This window comes from Boleophthalmus pectinirostris, unplaced genomic scaffold (assembly GCF_026225935.1).
Source record: "Boleophthalmus pectinirostris isolate CB_2022bp ecotype Guang Dong unplaced genomic scaffold, ASM2622593v1 HiC_scaffold_1, whole genome shotgun sequence".
NCBI classification, from domain to species: Eukaryota; Metazoa; Chordata; class Actinopteri; order Gobiiformes; family Gobiidae; genus Boleophthalmus; species Boleophthalmus pectinirostris.
In genome coordinates this window covers 6,634,847-6,656,814 of record NW_026570970.1, presented here as the reverse complement: position 1 = coordinate 6,656,814, position 21,968 = coordinate 6,634,847, and the positions used below count along the sequence as shown (strand labels likewise).

The following is a 21,968-nucleotide window of genomic DNA, read 5'->3' as shown; positions in this document are numbered from 1 at the left end:
AAAAACAAAAAAAACGCATTAGCGCCCCCAACTGGGTGAAAGATGAAACACATAAAAATTATAGAGGACATAATAATGCACCCAACAAAGAAAGAATGTGCATGAAATCACACCACAAGATAAACTGTCCGCAGTCTAGCTCTTCTAATGGAGTAGCTGCCTGAAATTCCCGGACCAGGCATCTACTTTGGCAATAAATTATATGAATAATTGCCTGTAATGTTTAACAGTAGAAAATTACGCTTGCACTTTCAGTTCATTGTGTTTTTATTGCTAAATTAATACCTTGCATACATTCTGTATATGGGCTTGCCTCTCCACAGATCTGACCAGAAACAGAAATGTTGCAAGCTTGTCTCCAGTTTGTAGTAAAAAAACATAATTTCACAATGTTAGTATTAATAATCCCTGAGAATAGGCTTTATTTAATTCTTCTTACACATCCCCACAAAAATATTACAGAACATTTGCATCACTTGACCCTGTCTTCAAAATCTGCAGAGTCACGATGAGTTTGATAGCTTTCCGAAACCATGGATAAAACAAAGCGTAAATAACTGGATTTAGAGTCGAGTTACAGTACATCCAAAAGCTCATGAACATTTCCGTCGGCGACCCAATCATAAGGTTCCCTCCAGTTAGAGAGACGCAATAGTACGGTGAGTAGCAAATAAGAAAAACCACTATCACCACACCCAAGTTCCTGGCTGCTTTGATTTCCGATTTCCGCGCGGTGACGGTGACAACGTTCTGCTTATTGCTGACTTGATGGCACATGGATCGGGCTTGCGTGACGGCTACCACGAAAACCCGCAAATACAGCACCACGATGACGCTAACCGGAATGATAAAAACTATAACCAAATCGGCTTCTCCGGAAACATTGATAACACATTCCCCACGGCAAGACGTGTGCCTGCCCGGTTCCACCAAGTTCTCGTACATAAGACAGAAGCTGTACAGAAGAGAGCCCAGCCAACAGACGCCGATGCTGATACCGACGATTTTTACGGTCATTCTGGTTTGGTAATGCATGGGGTCGCAAATGGCTACGTAGCGGTCCACGGAAATGAGAACCATGTTTCCGACGGAGGCAGACACCAAGGTAATGGGAATGATGAGGTACACCACGCACATGACGTCGCCCAGGGTCCAACACGTTCTGGACATGAGGCTCTCCACGGGGAAGACCACGATGCCCACGAAGAAGTCTGATACGGCCAGAGAGAGGAGGATGAAGTTGGTGGAGGAGTGGAGCTGCCTGTGCAAAAACAACAAAGGTAAATGCACTGCAAAAAACAATATCTAAGTAAGTTAAAATTTAATTTATGTGAATAGATTCAACTTGACGAGTAAAATGATCTACCAATGGAAAGGAAAGTCGGTTTTTAATTCAAGCAATAAGAGATTTTGTTTCTTATAGCAGCTGTAGCAGGATGTATTTTCATATTTTAAGAACAAAAAGTCTCATTCCATTGGTGGGTCACCTGCATGGAAATGAACGTTTAAAACATACTCTCATACATACAAACATTCTTCGTGGAAATTAACACAAATTTATGCCATACTGTGGAACAACATTCTCCTGGAAACAAGCAGAAGGAACCCTCTTCTAGACTAATTAGAGTCAAATAAGAGAAATGCAAGCCCACTCACACTAAGGATGGATTTTCTATGTTTTTCAATGCAATTAACACTGCAATTAAGCTGCTTTATTTTAGTCTCTTTTAGACTAAAAAGTTGGAGACTGTGGCTTTAACAAATGGCAAAAAGATTAAATTGGAATTTCTTAAAAACAAGCATGATGGTCTAACTGTAAAAAAGATTTATTTTTACATAAATGTTGTCAGTGTTTGAAACTCATCAGAAGCATTCAATCAGTGTAACAGGTTTTCTCCAAAGTCTTTTGTCGTATAATTTTCAAGCATCAAGAAGTACACAGCTCATAGCCAACAACAGACAGTATATCAAACGGTTATTCAAGCAGGAAGCGATTGCACTGCAACTGCTGCTACAGTTAAAGGGTAAGTGTGTGAGTTACACATTGTACATGAAACAAAACACAACTCCAGGTATGCTTTTATGAGAAAATAACGTGACAATGTTGATTAGAATTTAGCATAATATGGTCCCTTTAATTTCAGAGAAGGTTTGTTCTTGATTGCCTCATGGAAGGCAGAAAAAATATCCAACTTTTAATTGCAAATCATTTCAGTTGCAATTAAATTCTCAGTTTAAGTCTGGTCCCATGCCTGAAGTGTGAGATGGCAATGATGACGAGCAGGTTGAGCACGGTGGTGACCAGAGCGGTGATGTACAGTAGAGTGTAGATGATGTCCGTCTGGCTCTGGGAGTGAGCATTGGGCCTCCTGCATGAGCTGTTCAGGTGTGGGAAACACAGCTCCTCTTCTGCCGCACTCTCCATCCTCCTGCAGCCTGGCACCACCCAAATCTATTTTATATGGATGTTTACTGCGCATGAGTCCCTATAGGTCGGGTTCATGTCATGACATAATATTCTAAAGGGCCGATTCAGGTCAAGAATTAAACTTAAGCTTAGACAAACTTTACTGATCCACAAGGGAAATTACTTGGACACAGTATGTAAGTAAGATACCTGGGACCATTCCACAAAGTTTACAATCAGTGTCCTGTTCGCCAGCTCCCGACCATCTCTGATGCACCCAACCACTGCAGAGTCATCAGAGAACTTCTGCAGGCTGCAGGACCTGGAGCTGTACTGGAAATCAGAGGTGTACAGAGTGAACAGAAAAGGAGACAGGACTGTACCCTGGGGGACTTTACTGACCACAGAATCAGAAAGGCGTACAATGGCACCTGCATGCCTCCTTAGAATTGGCATACAGCAGGTCTAGAGTTTTACAGTCCACATATTGGTGAAGTGTGGGTAAAACACTGTCCAAGGACACATGGCTGAACTGACCAGAAATCAGATGTAGCCTTATTTCTTTGTTCTTTGTTGATGTCTGAGTCAAAAGCATCTTGATCACAGATATATAATGCTGAAGTTCTTAAAACACATTGTGAATGTGTCCTTTGCAAAAATGCTGCAGATGGGTCACAGTGCACACCCACTGGGTGAGCTGCTCCCTAAGTCACAGGCATCTGCTCCCCTTCGCCCTGATTAACCCCCAACATCATCCAGGACCTCAAGTGGGAGCATCAAGAAGAAGGCTCAGTAGAGGAGAGCCAAGCTGCCAGTTCTACACGGCCATCATTGAATCCTCATCTTCCACATCACCACTGTTTCTCAAATGTAAAGCACCCTGCCAGGCCTCTAAAGTCAGTTCTATCTGATCCAGTCATCATATTACTCTGAGAGAATGCCCTGGAGTAACCTACAGTTTGAAGATTGACATGTCTGTGGTCTGTGGGTGAGGCGCAACTTTTATTTCATTTATTCAACTCTTGCATATCATCCAGGTGAGACATACTTAAGGTGTCTTGTTTCACCACCTGAGGGCAGCCTTTGCCCTGGATATTTGTATTCAGTTGTTACAAGTTTCATTATGGGCATTATTATTTATAGATATTTTTTTATCACATCACATCAACTTCATAGTCAAAATAAAACATGGAATTTATTTTCTTCAGAATTATTTTCACACAAATTACAAATTCTCATGTTGCTTTCCAAAACCTCCTAAATCCTTGTTACTAAATTACTAGTTCTAAAGTTCCATATGGCTTTTTTTTTTTTTAAGAGCTCAACAGTTGTTTTGGCAGCAGTTAAGTCTAAATAGGTCATAAAGTTTAGCAGGCTAGAAATTATCTTTTTAAGCAACAATAAGTAAATGATAGTGACAAATATTAGATAGTCATATAGTCATATAGTAGTACATACTGATGTAGAGCAGGGCGTCGCTCTTCCTCAGGATCATAACATGACCTGCTGCTCTCTCTCTGGTGCTGAGGCGTGTGCTACATTTGCTTGTGTAACTTTTGAATAAATGTGTTTTTCTCTGAGTAGTTTTCAAAGACCTTCCTTATACGCATCCTTGAGTAATATTTGCATCAAAGTCACACTACTGTGAAGTTAAAGGTTGGTTACTTTATCCACTGAGTGAGTCTACAAGTGACAAAAGCTTTTATTCTGAAATTTTTTTTGAATATTTGTGTTTTTTGTATTTCTCCTCCTTCAGATAAGTTTTTTTTTTTTTCCACGTTTTATGCAGATGTTATGTTCAAGCTATGTTCAATCACTTTATTACTCTCACTTGATATTTCTTGGACTATTTTGTACTTTTACTTGAATCGCAGCACTTATAATTTTTTACAATTTCATGTCTACTCTACTAACTGTGAATGTAGAATGTAGATTTTACTTTGAAAACCCCACGTTAAAGGCCTTGTACCTGATTTCACAACATGAATCAGGAATATATTTTAGTTTGAACTTTTAGCCCCGTCCACTTAGTCCTTTCTGCTCATAGTTCTCTGAGCTCTGCCTAGTATTTGCTTATTTGACAACCTTGAATTGCACCATGGCAGAGAATCAACAGTCTGGGATAGTGTTACGCAGTTGGTCTCTGATATTTCTTAGTAAAAGGATGCCTGATTGGACAGTGTTGTGTGTTAGTTATTACCTGAGAAAATGCTATGTAAAATGTATAGATTATATTTTACCATGTACTTAATTGTCTTATTTAACTCTTATTTTAAAAAAACATTTATCTTGACAAGAATACATTAATTGACCCATATTATGCTATTTTCTGATCTATGTTATAACGGTGTTTCCTCATCACAAACAGACCTGGAGTTGAGTTTTGTTTCATTCATACATATTCAACCACAAATTTCTCAGCCCAAGAATTGCCCATCTCTACTGAACTAAAAGTAAAAGGAGCTGTTGACTTGAAAACTACCCTTTCATGATATCACAAGGTGGAACAGAACGATTTTGAGCTTTGGTGTAGACAGATTACCATATTTTTGGACTAGAAGTCACACTTTTTTTCATGGTTTGGGTGTTTCAATTTATATATTAAAATGTTCAGACTGACAGCCGCGAGAGGCTCTAGTCTTGTGTGTCAGTATCTAGTACTACTATTACTCCTGTATCACTGTCACTTCGCACTCCACTGTGCATGCCTCCTGTAGAAAAACCCGCTGCCTTGTTGCAAATAGTGAAATCCGCAGCCGAAAACAGTAATCGAGCAGCAGAAAGAAAGTTTGGAGTGAGCGAGAAACTTGTGAGGGACTGGCGGAAAGCGGGGATGGAGAACACAGCTTCACGGGAACCGGGAGGAAGCACCATGCAACTTTCCTGGATGTCACTGGATGGATGGACAAAGCCTGAACTTCAATGACACTGAAACTTTCCTGTCGGGATTCAGAAAAGCCAGAATAATTCTAATGGGAACTGATGCTGAGTCTGACGACAGCTACACAGAAGAGGAAGCGGTGCTCTGTTTACATCATGAATCTGTGGTTTATCTTCGGAAGGGTGGTTGTTCAGAAGTGACACCGAGGATGAAGAATTCAATGGATTTAGTGATTTCGAGTGAGATCGTGAGTTTGGTAAACTTATGCTATGTTGTTTATGCTATAATTGTCTGAAGAACTGTTCATGTTAACATCAGTTTGTTGTTCTCTGTTCTGTTGTTATTACTATAACTTGCCTTTCAAGATGATTCCTGGTCTCTGATTTTATAAAATACATTTCCCCCAAAAGTGCGACTTATATATGTTTTTTCTTCTTCATTGCACATTTTTTCGCTGGTGCGACTGATACTCTGGAGCAACTTTTAGTCCAGAAAATACAGTAATAATAAAGGCTACTCAAAACTGTGTGAATGAAACAAAACAGAACTCCAGGTCTGTTTTTGAGGAGGTAACATTATAATGAACAAAAGCTCACAAGAGTAAATTTTTGCTTAATATGGAATCTTTAAAATCAGCTAGAGGCCCTCAAATAAAAACAAATCCTAGATAATCTTAAAATCACGTGATCCGGGTTTAAGTATTTCTAACGTGACTATGATTTTAGTGGCTTTTCTAAACCAGGGATAAAACAGGGCATAAATAAGCGGATTTAAACATGAGTTCACGTACATCACAAAAATCATGATCACTTCAAGAGACATGCCAACCAAAATAGGCTGCCCGGCGAGCACCACACAGTACGGAGAGTAACACATGAGGTAAACCAGGACTAAAATGCCTAAGTTTCTTGCCGCTTTAATTTCAGATTTCTTGGATTGCGTGCTGTGAAATGTGACTGTTGCGACTTTTGAACGCATGGCTCTGGCTTGGGACACGGCCACGACAAACACCAGCAAATACATGATAACGATAATGGAAATAGGAATGAAAAAACCCAAAACAAGATCGGCAGCAACAGCTATGGTTATCAGACACTCGCCGTGGCAGGACTTGTACGCGCCTAAGTTGTAATAGTTTTCGTGAAGTATGCCCACGGCGAAGAAAAACGAGTAAACCCAACTAACACAGACGGTGACTTGGACGCGTTTCATCGTTATCCTGGTGTGGTAGTGCATGGGGTGACAGATGGCGACGTAGCGATCGACTGAAATGAGAACGACGCTGATGATGGACGATATGATTAACGTGATGGGGAGGAGGAAGTAGAGGAGGCACAGCAAGTCTCCGAAAAGCCAGCAACTTTTCCACATAAAGGTCTCCACCGGGACCACCACGAGGCCGATGAAGAAGTCTGAGACAGCCAGTGAGAGGAGGATGAGGTTAGTGGCGGAGTGGAGCTGTCTGGAAGAGAGCAGAAGGAATTTTAAAGAAATATGTAACCCAAACCCAAGAAAATGTCAATTATTTATGCACTAGTAGTATTATTTATGCATACATAAGTCGTAACAAGGAATTGGCTGAAGGATGACTCTTTGAAATCACAGCAATGGATAGATATAATGGAGGAAATGTATGTGATGGAGCTTATTTGAAACTGAAAGCTGGTAAATTTGAGAAGCGGCGGTCAAAATGGTCTATTTACAAAGCTCACTCCAATGTTTAAGGTATTTTATTTTTCAATTTTTTTTGTAGAACCCCAGAGATTGTTTGTTGCTTTATGTATATTTGTTAAAATTTTGGAAAAAAAAAGCACAAAAAAGTAAAAGCAAAAATAAATAAATAAATCAACAACATACATGTTTTATATACAGTCTTACATATTATTTAAAGGTGCACTGTGTAACTTTTCTGGTGGAGGGTCAGTGAAATGCTTTTCTCCGTAGAGACATTATTCTTTTGTCTGGAATGTTTCACAGTATGATTTTAAAGCTTTTCGATCATCACGGTGACCAAACCAGACCAAATTATAGGTCAGATCTGTGGAGAGGCAAAGTTGCTCCTGCTTTTTCTAGGTATTTTTGAGATATAAAACCACCTGTAACTAACTAAACCTAAAGTAAAGCTGTTTAATGTCATGCCGTGAAACATTCCAAGCAGAGCAATGACATATCCATAGAAATAACAAAGTGACGTGACAGACCCCCAATCAAAAAAATCACACAGCGCGCCTTTTAATTCCATCAAATTTCACAGCGTAAGGCGAGAGTAATGGGATTTTGCTAGACAACAACAGAATGCAATACCAGAGCCAGTATAAGAGCACATTACATACACGTTTCTTGCATCATATCTACCTGAAGTGTGCGATGGAGACGATGACGAGCAGGTTGAGTGTGGCCGTGAGCAGGGAGAGGAGGAAGAGCACTGTGTAGATGAGCACAGCCTCGGGTGAGTGACTTTGGGCCCTTCTGCACGAGCTGTTGAGGAGGTGAGGGAAGCACAGTCCGACCTCCTCACTCTCCATCATCAGACGCACTGGAGTCGTAGAGCTCTGTTTTAATGCCCGACTGCCTATGGCCTCAGTGGGACCACCTCAGCATCCGATCCCAAGGGGTTTACAGCATTGGTTGTCTTGTGTTCACATACGGCAAGCACAATTTGTACACACAGTAATTTGAAGTGCTTTTCAGAATACGAAGCAAATCAAAATATAAATAATCAACAAAAAATTTACAGTAAAAGAGAAGAGTGTGGAATAAAAAAACGTTCAGTCATATGCACAGCTAGACAGAACCGTTTCAAATATAGTCAAAGTAGAGGCCTGTCTCACATGTTCAGACTGTTTCAGGTTTTCCAATCCAATCCACTTTATTTCTATAGCACATTTCACAAACAAACAGTTTCCAAAGTGCTGAACAAATACATACTAATGACAACAATAATAAAATGATAAAATAAACTACTAAAATAATCATAATAGTCTTAAAATAATAAAATCAGTAAAATAAAATAAGAGCAAAATCATAGAATAGCCATTCCATTTTTTTCCGCTTATCCGGGGTCGGCTCGTGGGGGCAGCAATCTGAGAAGGGCCTCCCAGACTTGCCTCTCCACACACACTTCCTCTAGCTCTTCCGGGGGAATCCCGAGACGTTCCCAGGCCAGCCCTCCAGCGTGCCTCATGTGTGCCAGAGTGCCAGCCTCTCCTCTCTGCAGCGGCTCTACTCCGAGCTCCTCCTGTGTGACTGAGCTCTCTTTCTATCTCCTGCCTCTGTGTAAAGCGCACAGGCTCCTTCCACAATGCGCACTGATTAGAAGAGCAAGATGAAATGCAAAGCAAAAACTAATCTAAGTTTATGTTACAGTGTTGGCACAGAACAGACCTACAGCACAGAACAGACATACTGTGACATGTGGTTGAAGTTTGCCTAAAAAAAGTTCACAAATGCATCTGTGTTTGTCACGATGTGTTTGGTTTGGTAAATGTGCAGAGGCTAAATACCACTGCAAAAGAGAATGTAACTCCAGTTAGGAACTTGAAAAAACAGGTTTAAAAATCATACCCACTTTCTTCACATTTTTCACAGTTTTGTGTAACGTGCCAGAGGAAGATCTCTTAAAGAAGGGGTTCTCAAACTGTGGGTGTAGCTCGCTGAAAAAGTGTGGGCAGCCCTGGTGAAAAGCTCCATCACCATCCCCTCTGAAGTTCAGTTCAATCATTTTTTTTTTTTAGCTTTCTACTATGCGTGTTATAATTTTCCCTCCGCCAAACCATGCCTGAAGAGGTTTCAGATGTCATCCATGTGTGCTTGAATAATTTTGCGATTTCTCTCGGGCCCAGTTTGCTGCAACATTTTGTGCAAATGCTCAGCCTACATACATCATCCATGCTCACTTGACAAACCTTATGGAAGGTGCAGTAGTTTCATGAGCAGGATGCACACTGATTGTGTTGTGACAGCGCTCTGAAGGGGGAGTGACTTTGTGCAGGCAGCAAAGGAAGGGGGGATTGATACCATCAAAAACTATTACTGCTTTGTTTTCTTTGTAAACTGTTACTTTGTTTTCTGCAAATATAGCATATTCAGAACAATAAAAGGTAACGTGGTGAACTTAAGTGTTAGCAGTTAATAGCCCATAGAATAAAATACTACCTTTACTGCAGATGGAGAGTACATATACACTCCACTCTATACTTCCATTGCCACTGATTGGTCCCACAGAGCCAGAATACTTCTCTTTTCAATAGAATGTTTAGTATGGTTTTTAATTTAACGATGTTTTAAGTAGATCAAATAATGACAAAACTTGACAAATAATTTATTACTAGAATAAATGGAAACAGCTCTATCCAAATGTGTGAGAAATTACTGACTTTGATATAAAACACAAAAATACAAGCTATATAATTTCATCATAGGAAATATTTATCTGTTAATATTGACTCTTTATTCTCTGTCCACTGAAAACCACGTGTTAACACTAACATGGTTTTTATTGCACATCCTCTACACTAAATAGATTTCAATAAGTTATAACAAAGTGTTAGCATTTCGTATCTTTATTAAGGAGAGACAGCAGAGATGACAATGAAGATGAACAAAAACATGCTAAATGATAAGATTTTAATCATATCTACAAATAAATGATGACAGATTACAGAATTGTCAAATCACACGATCCATGTTTCAATATCTGCAGTGTGACTATGAGTTTGATGGCTTTTCTAAACCAGGGATAGAGCATGGCATACATGAGCGGGTTAATACAGGAATTCAAAAAGTATAGGTAAATAGATACAAGTTCAATGGGAACACCAAATATCAATATATTGGCCTCTGAATAGGCTACAAAATAATACGGCGAGTAGCACATCAGATACACCAGTACAAGGATACCCAAATTCCTGGCAGCTTTAATTTCAGATTTTCTGGAAGTTTTGGATATTACAGCTGTAGCGTTAGAACGTATGGCCCGCGCCTGTGACGCAGCCATTATAAAAACTTTCATATATAAACATACAATGGTGGTAACTGGGATGACAAAGGCCAAAATAAAATTTGCATCTCTCGCCATGTGAACCATACACTGTCCATAGCAAAGTCTGTACTTATCTTGATTTATAACATTGTCAATATAAACTGAAATTGCATAAAAAAAAGCGTAGATCCAACACACAGAAATACTAACACCGACAACCTTTTCTGTCATTCTAGTCGGGTAATGCAAAGGATCACAAATTGCCACATAACGGTCCACTGAAATGAGCACCACAGTTCCAACTGAAGCCATGATCGCTGTAGAAGGCACAAGGTAGACAAGACCGCATAAAAGTTCACCAGAGTACCAACAGACTTTCCACATTGTAGCTAAAATTGGTATGACCACGAGGCCAACAAGAAAGTCCGAGACAGCCAGTGACAGCAGAATGAGGTTAGTGGTGGAGTGGAGCTGCCTAGAAAAAGAAAAGGAAAAAATGAATATTTAGGGTTAAATAATTTGGAATTGCAATTAGATGAACATTTTATGAAGTGCATTTGTCAGATTAATGCATATTTCAAATTATTACTTAGTTTAGTGGTACAGAACACAATAATATTTATCATACTTTTACATCAGTCAAGATCATTTGTAAAGAAAAGTAGAAAAAAAGTTTGGATATAGAGGAAGTTTTTAAACATAATACCTCTACCTATGTCAATACGTCATCAGTTCCATTCAAAATGCAGAGACAATTTAGACACAAGGAAGGCACTTTTCTGACAGTTTAAACAGGTCACATGCACTTTAAAAAATAGGCTCTGTTCCTGAAGAATCAACAAAAAGACTCAAGTATGAACTAACAAACATTTCAGAACTTTAGGACTACAGGTTTAGCAGTTTTGTAGGAAATTATGGTACTTAAAGGTGCATTGTGTGCATTGTCTTTTCCGTCTTATGCTTTTCTTTTTTTCTTCTTCAAAGTATTAAACCTTTCTATCTTCATGGAAACCAAACCAGGTCTGTGAAGAGGTGACCCTGCTCACAGCCAGAATGTTCTGGGTATTTTTGAACAATAAAACCACTTGTAATTTAATAAACGCAATGCAGATCTGCTTAATGTCATATTGTGGAATATTCTAAGCAGAGCAATGACATAATTCATAGAAACAAGAAGGTGATGGATCTCAAACCAAGAAGTTACACAGTGCAACTATAAACAATGCTTGATTTGCTAATTTCATCCACGTAAATTCAACTGTAACTCAAATGTGATTCATCTTCAGCCGTATGTGAGATTACCTGAAGTGGGAGATGGAGATGATGACGAGCAGGTTGAGTGCAGCCGTGATCGTGGAGAGGAGAGAAAGCAGGACACTTACAAGATCTATCTCAAATATGTCAGCCTGGTGCTTAATGCAGGAGCTGTTGTGTAGATGTGGAAAGCAAAGTTCCACCGTCTCCATCATTAGAGAAAGTGACTGAGCTCCCTCTGATATAACTCCTGATTCTTTAAGTCTCCAATGGTCAACGCCGTCATCTGTTTCGTCTTACTTACGTCAGCTCAGCTTTTTTCTCTATTGTGATGGTTTTGTGTGCAAATTTAGGTCAAGAGGTAGCACTGATCTTAAAGGTGCACTGTGTAACTTTTCGATTGGGGTCCATCACCTTCTTGTTTCTATGAGTAATGTCATTGCTCTGATTTGAATGCTCCACAGTATGACATTAAACAGATCGACCTTACATTTATTCAATTACAGGTGGATTTGTTGCTCAAAAATACCTCAAAAAAAAACCAAAACAAGTATTCTGACTGTGAGTGGGGTCGACTCTCCACTGATCTGACCTGTAACTTGGCGTGGTTTGGTCTCCATGATGACAGAAAGGTTTAACGCCATACTGTGAAACAAGCAATAACATGTCCATGGAGAATTGCGGGTGGCAGACCCTCCACCAAAAAATTTACAGAATGCACCTTTAAATGAAAATTTAAACAAAAATAGTGAACAGTCATGAATTATATGTGGTCGATGTAACTTTTCTGGTAGAGAACGTACCACATATTTGACTCCATTCGCATTAAATGTATCGACCTCTGTGGAGAAAAGCAGATGGTAAATGGTCACATTTTTATATAGCACTTTTCCATCTTCCAGTTACATCAACGAACCACTCACCCATTCACACACACTCGTGCACCAGTGTACACAAAGGTGGGTTAAGTGTCTTGCCCAAGGAGACAACGACAGCATTCATCTGTGGGAATCACATCAGCCAACCTGTGGGTCGGTGGATCTGACCGCTCAACCTGTGATGTTTATGTCGAGAGCAGGATTGGCAACACCAACCAACAGGATAAACACTCTACCGACTGAGCATAGGTGAGATAAAGGTGATCTGTTGCAGTTCAGGTTCTTGTGGAGCTGTGGCATTAGGGACACTATTTCATTTCAGTGGGTATTTCTGTGGTCTGCCCTGTGTTTTGTCAGATTGACTTGGAAATATGAATCAACTTAACCTTGATGTCTTGTTTAATATGCCCAGAAAAAAAACAACAAAACAGATCTGCCATGCAATTCTTTGGCGCTCTTAATTAAAAAAAAAAAAACAAATAAAAAAAAAAACCTTCTTCAAACCATAGTGGAATATATTTACACTATGTACAGTTTGCATACAAAAAAATTATTGGAGACGCACGGCCGCAGACTGGGGTGAAGAGGTCAACATTTGAAAGAGTGAGAGTCTCAGAAAAGGCCTTAGATCAAAATCTCCCTTGAGGTTTTTTGGAGCCAGAGTTCCCAGAGTATAGATCCAGAATGCTTCTCTTCAAATAAACTTATAACAAAGTGTTAGCATTTCATATCTTTATTAAGGAGAGACAGCAGAAATGGCAATGAAGATGAACAAAAACATGCTAAATGATAAGATTTTAATCATATCTACAAATAAATGATGACAGATTACAGAATTGTCAAATCACACGATCCATGTTTCAATATCTGCAGTGTGACTATGAGTTTGATGGCTTTTCTAAACCAGGGATAGAGCATGGCATACATGAGCGGGTTAATACAGGAATTCAAAAAGTATAGGTAAATAGATACAAGTTCAATGGGAACACCAAATATCAATATATTGGCCTCTGAATAGGCTACAAAATAATACGGCGAGTAGCACATCAGATACACCAGTACAAGGATACCCAAATTCCTGGCAGCTTTAATTTCAGATTTTCTGGAAGTTTTGGATATTACAGCTGTAGCGTTAGAACGTATGGCCCGCGCCTGTGACGCAGCCATTATAAAAACTTTCACATATAAACATACAATGGTGGTAACTGGGATGACAAAGGCCAAAATAAAATTTGCATCTCTCGACGTATGAACCATACACTGTCCATGGCAAAGTCGATACTTATCTTGATTTATAACATTGTCAATATAAACTGAAATTGCATACACAAAAGCGTAGATCCAACACACAGAAATACTGATTCCAACTACCTTTTCTGTCATTCTAGTCGGGTAATGCAAAGGATCACAAATCGCCACATAACGGTCCACTGAAATGAGCACCACAGTTCCAACTGAAGCCATGATCGCTGTAGAAGGCACAAGGTAGACAAGACCGCATAAAAGTTCACCAAAGTACCAACAGACTTTCCACATTGTGGCAAAAATTGGTATGACCACGAGGCCAACAAGAAAGTCCGAGACAGCCAGTGACAGCAGAATGAGGTTAGTGGTGGAGTGGAGCTGCCTAGAAAAAGAAAAGGAAAAACAGAATGTTTAGGGTTGAACAATTTGCGATTGCAATTAGATGAACATTTTATGTTTAAAGTACGTTTGACAGATGAATGTATATTTAAATTTATTACTTGGTTTAGTGGTATAGAATGCAATAATATTTATCATACTTTTACATCAGTCAAGATCATTTGTAAAGAAAAGTAGAAAAAAAAGTTGGAAAATAGAGGAAGTTTTAAAACATAATACCTCTACCTATCCTCTGTCCCATGCAGAGACAATTTAGACACAAGGAAGGCATTTTTCTGACAGTTTAAACAGGTCACATGCACTTTAAAAAATAGGCTCTGTTCCTGAAGAATCAACGAAAAGACTAAAGCATAAACTAAAAAACATTTCAGAACTTTAGGACTACAGGTTTAGCAGTTTCGTAGGAAATTATGGTACTTAAAGGTGTATTGTGTGCATTGTCTTTTCAGGTGGAGGATCCGTCTTACGCTTTTTTCCTTTTCTTCTTCTTCACCGTATTAAACCTTTCTATCTTCATGGAAACCAAACCAGACCAAGTTACAGGTCTGATCTGTGAAGAGGCACATTATCAGAATGTCTGTTATTCTAGGTATTTTTGAACAACAAATAAATGTAACGCAGATCTGTTTAATGTCATATTGTGGAATATTCTAAGCAGAGCAATGACATATTATAGCATATTCATAGAAACAAGAAGGTGATGGATCTCAAACTGAAAATGTACACAGTGCACCTTTAAACAATGCTTGATTTGCTCATTTCAACCATTCAAATTCAATTGCAATTGAAATGTGATTAATCTTCAGCCGTATGTGAGATTACCTGAAGTGGGAGATGGAGATGATGACGAGCAGGTTGAGTGCAGCCGTGATCGTGGAGAGGAGAGAAAGCAGGACACTTACAAGATCTATCTCAAATATGTCAGCCTGGTGCTTAATGCAGGAGCTGTTGTGTAGATGTGGAAAGCAAAGTTCCACCGTCTCCATCATTAGAGAAAGTGACTGAGCTCCCTCTGATATATAACTCCTGATTCTTTAAGTCTCCAGTGGTCAACGCCTTCATCTATTTCCCTGTTACTTACGTCAGCTCAGCTTTTTTCTCTACTGTAACGACCAGACCAGAGAAGTTAAACAATGCACCTTTAAATGACAGTCGTGAATTAAAGGTGGTCAATGTAATTTTTCTGATAGAGTGTACCACATGTTTGACTCCATTGGCTTTAAACTTATGACTTACTTAAAATTCTATTTGCTGATGACACAACATTATTTTACTCTGGAAAAGACATAAAAGACGTCACAAGTAAAGTTAACAAAGAGCTAAGAAAAGTAATATATTGGTTTGATTCTTAATGTTAAATAAACAAATATCATTTTATTTAATGATAAAAAGATTAAAGACAACATAACATTAGAAATGGATGGGATACAGACTCAAAGAGTAAATGAAACCAAATTTTTAGGAGTTATGATGATGATGATGAATGGACTGGAGGTCTCATATAAATTACAAAAAAGACAAAATTTCCAAAGCCATTGCTGTTCTGCATAAAGTAAAGCATTATTAAGGTTCAAAAAATGAAAAAAATAAAAAAATTAAAAAAAGATTTTATTTGAAAATGGACCTGTTTGATAAACTTGATGTGCCATAACATTATTTAAATTTAAATGTATTTTATTTCATAAGGTACTATTTGTCTAATGTATCTACTTTCTATATTGAACCATGTTTTGTGTTATTAGAGGTGCACTGCGCAACTTTTCTGGTGGAGGGTCTGTCACCTGCTTGTCTTCATGGAAATGTCTAGAATGTTCCACAGTGGAGATTAAACCTATCTCTATCTCAGGGGAGACAAGTATAGGCTACATTACAGGTCGGAGAGGCAACCCTATTCACAGAGAAAATTATGATATTTTTGAGCAGTAGAAACACAGGTAATAATTAATAAATGCCAGATACAACAGGCAAAGCTATAAAATCTCCATGGAAATACGAGGTGATGGACCTTCTACCAGAAAAGTTGTGCAATGCTGCACCTTCAAAAAAAAAAAAAAAAAACGTGACTAGAAGAGCATAAAGTCTCGAGACCCAGATCTCAGAATCTTCAGTGTGACAATGAGTTCAATAGTTTTCCTAAACCATGGGTAGAGCATGGCATAGATAAGAGGATTTAGACAGGAGTTGAAGAGCATGAGGAAAAGCATGACCATTTCTATTGGAGCCCCCAGAAACAAGACACTGACCCCAGAGTAGGCCACACAGTAGTACGGGCAGTAGCACATCAGATACACGATCACAACAATACCCAGGTTCCTAGCGGCTTTAATCTCAGTTTTCTTGGAAGCTTTGCACGTCACAGTAGTAATGTGAGATCGCATGATTCGGGCCTGGGACATAGCTACTACAAACACTCTCATATACAGGACAACGATGATAATGACTGGAATGACAAACACAAAAATTATATCCGCTTCCTTTGAGAAGTGAACCATGCACTCCCCTTCGCAAGACTTATATTTACCAGGGTTTTGCAAGTTGTCAAATGAAATAAAAATAGCATAAACAAATGCGTACACCCAACACAATGAAATGCTGCAATTTACTACCTTTTCAGTCATTCTGATTTGGTAATGCAACGGGTCAATAATAGCTAAGTAACGGTCTACTGAAATGAGGACTACTGTTCCCACTGAACCTGTAGTTAAAGATAACGGAAGGAGGTGGTACAATGCACACAACATGTCCCCAAAAAACCAACAGGTCTTCCACATCAGCCCATAGATCGGTATCACCACGAGGCCAATGAGGAAGTCGGAGACAGCCAGGGAGAGGAGGATAAGGTTAGTGGAGGAGTGAAGCTGTCTGCAAAAGAGACAAATGGTTTTAATTAGTAGTTTGTACAATATACATTTAGTCAATTTAAAGGTCCTATATTACACAAATTTGACTCTTGTGAGATTTTCATGTTAAAATGTATTAGTTTAATTGGATTGTAGTATTCAAGTCAACAGCTACTTTTAACCTTTAGTTCAGTAGAGATTGGTATATCCAGGACTGAAATTATCGAAAGGATTCTAATGAAGGTGTAGGGGTTTTCAGTCCTTTATTCATTATTACCACATGGCATCACAAGGTGGAACAATGCAGGGTTTGTGTTTTCAACATGTGTCAATGAAACAAATCACAACTCCAGGCATTTTTTTGATGAGGAAACATTATATGAGATCAGAAAATAGTGCCATATGGGTCCTTTAATGTGAGACACAAAAAAATAACATAAAAACTATTCTATTCATTTGAAGATTTTTCACCTGGAAAAAGGAAAAAAAGAAAACAATCAAAAAGGTGTATTTCTTAACACCATTTACATTATAAATAAAATATAAAAGTTTTCAAAGCAGGACTGATTCTTATTTAATTACTTGCCAGATTTATTAGATGGTCGAAAAAACACAAATTGTTTACTTAATTGTTTATTGTAAAATGTTTACTAAATTCTAATATATCTCATATGCCCTCAGTACAAATATAAGGTTGCATCTAAAACATCATGAATTCAATACAATTTTCATTGATAAAGTTACACATTAAAAACAGAAAATTCTATTCAAATATGGATAAGCACAAAAATGAAAACAAAAAAATACAGCAAAAGCAAAAAATATACATAATTTATCTTTGCATTTACCTGAAATGTGCAATGGAGATGATGACCAGCAGGTTAAGGATGGCAGTGAACAAAGAGACGAGACGAGTGCGAGCAGGGCATAAACGAAATACACGTGAAATGAGTTGCTCTGGGTCTTTCTGCAGGAGCTGTTGAGGAGATGAGGGAAGCACAACTCTTCCTCTTCAGTCTCCATCATCAGACCAGCCTCCTCAGAAAGTGCCTATTTATCTCCTTTAGCCAATGTCTTCTGTGTTCAATTTACACCAAAACTGTCTTGAGGGATTACTGCAGAATGAAGTTGGCACGACATCTCACCCTCATGCTTTGGATGAACGTTTTATTATAAAAGTTTAACAAAAAACTTGATGACGTCCATCCATCAATATAATAAATATCGGACCGAAATTAACAACTGCAAACTGTTTTTAATATGACCATCCCACTCAGCTTCAAAATTATGTATTTGAGCCATGGACACAATCAATAGTTATCTCTGGAGCATAAATTTGGCAACAGGAAAAAAGGCCATTATGAGAAAATGGATGACAGAAACTGCACCGACAATCAAAGACTGGACTGAAATTTATGAATGAGATTCAAAAAACTGAGAGAAAAAAAAAAAAAAATTCTTTGAAAATGGACCTCTTTGATAAACTTTGGACTAAATGGGACTCATGTTGGACATGATGTGCCATAACATTATTTAAATTTAAATGTACTTTATTTCATAAGGTGCTATTTGTCTAATGTATCTATTTTCTATATTAAGCCATGTTTTGTGTTATTAGAGGTGCACTGCACAACTTTTCTGGTGGAGGGTCTGTCACCTGCTTGTCTTCATGGAAATGTCTAGAATGTTCCACAGTGGAGATTGAACCTATCTCTATCTCAGGGGAGACAAGTATAGGCTACATTACAGGTCAGAGAGGCAACCCTATTCACAGAGGAAATTATGATATTTTTGAGCAGTAGAAACACAGGTAATAATTAATAAATGCCAGATAGAACAAGCAAAGGTATAAAATCTCCATGGAAATACAAGGTGATGGACCTTCTACCAGAAAAGTTGTGCATCCATCCATCCATTTTCTTCTGCTTATCTGGGGCCAAGTCGCGGGGGCAGCAGTCTAAGCAGGGACTCCCAGACTTCCTTCACCCTGGACATGTCCTTCAGCTCCTCCAGGTGAACCCCAAGGTGTTCCCAGGCCAGCCGAGAGACATAGTCCCTCCAGCGTATCCTAGGTCTTCCCGGGGCCTCCTCCCGGTGGGACATGCCTGGAACACCTCCCGAGGAAGGCGCCCAGGAGGCACCTGGAACAGATGCCCGAGCCACCTCAGCTGGCTTCTCTCGACGTGGAGGAGCAGCGGCTCTACCCCGAGCTCCTCCCACGTCACTGAGCTCCTCACCCTATCTCTAAGGGAGCGCCCAGCCACCCTGCGGAGGAAACTCATTTCAACCACTTGTATCTGTGATCTTGTCCTTTCGGTCATTACCCCGAACTCATGATCATAGGTGAGAGTAGGAAAGACGATTGACCAGTAAATCGAAAGCTTCGCTTTTTGGCTCATCTCCCTCTTCACCACAACAGTTCGATACAGCGACCGCATCCCTGCCGACGCTGCACCGATCCGATCCGCCTGTCAATCTCACGCTCCATCCTCCCCTCACTCGTGAACAAGACCCCGAGATAGTTGAACTCCTTCACTTGAGGCAAGGACTCTCCACCCATCCAAAGAGGGCAAGCCACCTTTTTCCGGTCGAGAACCATGGCCTCGGATTTGGAAGAGCTGATTCTCATCTAAGCTGCTTCACACTCGGCTGCAAACCGCCCCAGTGCACATTGCAGGTCCTGGTTTGTTGAAGCCAACAGGACAACATCATCTGCAAACAGCAGAGATGAGATCCTGTGGTCCCCAAACCGGACCCCCTCCAGCCCCTGACTGCACCTAGAAATTCTGTCCATAAATACAATGAACAGAACCGATGACAAAGGGCAGCCCTGGCGGAGTCAAACATGCACTGGGATCAGGTCTGACTTACTGCCAACAATGTGAACACAGCTCCTGCTCCGGTCATACAGAGACCGGACAGCCCTTAGCAAAGGGCCCCGAACCCCATACTCCCAGAGCACCCCCCACAGGACACTACAAGGGACACGGTCGAATGCCTTCTCCAAGTCCACAAAGCACATGTGGACTGGTTGGGCAAACTCCCATGAACCTTCGAGCACCCGATGGAGAGTGTAGAGCTGGTCCAGTGTTCCGCAACCAGACAGCTTCTCCTGGATCCAAGGTTCAACTATCGGTCAGATTCTCCTCTCCAGTACCCTGGCATAGACTTTACCGGGGATGCTGAGGAGTGTGATTCCCCTGTAGTTGGAACACACCCTCCAGAGGGACCACCACCCCGGTCTGCCAGTCCATAGGTATTGTCACAGACCGCCACGCAATGTTGAAGAGGCGTGTCAGCCAAGACAGCCACACAACATCCAGAGATTTAAGATACTGAGAACGGATCTCATCCACTCCTGGCGCCTTGCCACCAAGGGGCGTGCCAACCACCTTAGTGACTTCAGCCAGGGAGATGGATGAGAACGCCTGAGTCCCTAGTCTGCTTCCTCCTGGGAAGACATGACGGTGGGATTGAGATCCTCAAATTATTCCTCGTACTGTCTGACAACGTCCTCAGTTGAGGTCAACAGCTCTCTCCCCACACTGTAAACAGTCTTGGTGAAGCACTGCTTCTCCCTCCTGAGGCGTCGGATGGTTTGCCAGAATTTCCTTGAGGTCGTCCGATAGTCCTCCTCCATGGCCTCCCTGAAGTCCTCCCAATCCAGAGTTTTTGCCTCAGCAATCGCACAGGCTGCAGCACACTTGACCCGTCAGTACCTGTCAAATGCCTCAGGTGTCCCACGAGCCAACAAGGCCCGATAGGACTCCTTCTTCAACCTGACGGCATCCCTTACATCCAGTGTCCACCACCGAGTTCGGGGACAGGCACTACAGACCTTTCGACCACAGCTCCGAGCGGCTGCATTGACAATAGAGGCCGAGAACATAGCCCACTCAGACTCCATGTTCCCAGCCACCCTCGGAATCTGGGAGAAGCTCTGCTGGAGGTGTGAGTTGTAAATTGCCCCGATAGAGGGCTCTGCCAGATGTTCCCAAAAGACCCTCACGATATGCTTGGGCCTGCCAGGTCTTTCCAGCTTCCTCCTCCACCAACGGACCCAACTCACTACCAGGTGGTTGACAACTCTGCCCCTCTCTTCACCTGAGTGTCCAAGACACGTGGCCAGAGGTCAGATGACATAACAAGTCGATCATCGACCTTGGGCCTAGGGTGTCCTAGGGCCACGTGCACTGATGGACCCTTGTGTTCGAACATGGTGTTGGTTATGGACAAACTGTAACTAGCACAGAAGTCAAATAACAGAACACCACCCTGGTTTAGATCAGGGGTCACTGTCATTGCCCACGTGAGCCTTGAACTCCCCCAGTTGAACAATGGAGTCCTTGGTCTGTGCACTGTCTAGTAACCCTCCCAGGGGTACTAGACAGTGCACCTTTATTTATGTTTATTTCAAAAAACAAAAGTGACTAGAGGACCATAAAGTCTCGGGACCCAGATCTCAGAATCTTCAGTGTCACAATGATTTCAATAGTTTTCCTAAACCATGGATAGAGCATGGCATAGATAAGAGGATTTAGACAGGAGTTGAAGAGCATGAGGAAAAGCATGACCATTTCTATTGGAGCCCCCAGAAACAAGACACTGACCCCAGAGTAGGCCACACAGTAGTACGGGCAGTAGCACATCAGATACACGATCACAACAATACCCAGGTTCCTAGCGGCTTTAATCTCAGTTTTCTTGGAGGCTTTGCACGTCACAGTAGTAATGTGAGATCGCATGATTCGGGCCTGGGACATAGCTACTACAAACACTCTCATATACAGGACAACGATGATAATGACTGGAATGACAAACACAAAAATTATATCCGCTTCCTTTGAGAAGTAAACCATGCACTCCCCTTCGCAAGACTTATATTTACCAGGGTTTTGCAAGTTGTCAAATGAAATAAAAATAGCATAAACAAATGAGTACACCCAACACAATGAAATGCTGCAATTTACTACTTTTTCAGTCATTCTGATTTGGTAATGCAACGGGTCAATAATAGCTAAGTAACGGTCTATTGAAATGAGGACTACTGTTCCCACTGAACCTGTAGTTAAAGATGAAGGAA

General features: G+C 40.4%; 4 protein-coding genes and 1 pseudogene across 4 annotated transcripts; all 5 read right to left on the bottom strand.

Annotated features, from left to right (window-relative positions):
• Nucleotides 1-456: 456 nt before the first annotated feature.
• On the bottom strand, nt 457-2,425 carry LOC110158777 (trace amine-associated receptor 13c-like). The gene is made up of 2 exons (XM_020923298.2): nt 2,253-2,425; nt 457-1,261 (listed from the first exon to the last, which is right to left on the bottom strand). Exons 1-2 carry the CDS (start codon nt 2,423-2,425, stop codon nt 457-459), a joined length of 978 nt encoding a protein of 325 aa, XP_020778957.2.
• Nucleotides 2,426-5,951: 3,526 nt separating this feature from the next.
• LOC110158778 (trace amine-associated receptor 4-like) lies at nt 5,952-7,813 on the bottom strand. The gene is made up of 2 exons (XM_020923299.2): nt 7,644-7,813; nt 5,952-6,750 (listed from the first exon to the last, which is right to left on the bottom strand). Exons 1-2 carry the CDS (start codon nt 7,811-7,813, stop codon nt 5,952-5,954), a joined length of 969 nt encoding a protein of 322 aa, XP_020778958.2.
• Nucleotides 7,814-9,945: 2,132 nt separating this feature from the next.
• LOC110158779 (trace amine-associated receptor 13c-like) lies at nt 9,946-11,735 on the bottom strand. Its single transcript, XM_055151016.1, has 2 exons — nt 11,572-11,735; nt 9,946-10,744 (listed from the first exon to the last, which is right to left on the bottom strand). Exons 1-2 carry the CDS (start codon nt 11,733-11,735, stop codon nt 9,946-9,948), a joined length of 963 nt encoding a protein of 320 aa, XP_055006991.1.
• Nucleotides 11,736-13,030: 1,295 nt separating this feature from the next.
• LOC129408127 (trace amine-associated receptor 9-like) lies at nt 13,031-15,034 on the bottom strand. The gene is made up of 3 exons (XM_055151015.1): nt 14,868-15,034; nt 13,252-14,028; nt 13,031-13,091 (listed from the first exon to the last, which is right to left on the bottom strand). Exons 1-3 carry the CDS (start codon nt 15,032-15,034, stop codon nt 13,031-13,033), a joined length of 1,005 nt encoding a protein of 334 aa, XP_055006990.1.
• A 1,074-nt stretch (nt 15,035-16,108) lies between these two features.
• Nucleotides 16,109-17,908, bottom strand: LOC110158780 (trace amine-associated receptor 4-like; annotated as a pseudogene).
• Nucleotides 17,909-21,968: the final 4,060 nt, after the last annotated feature.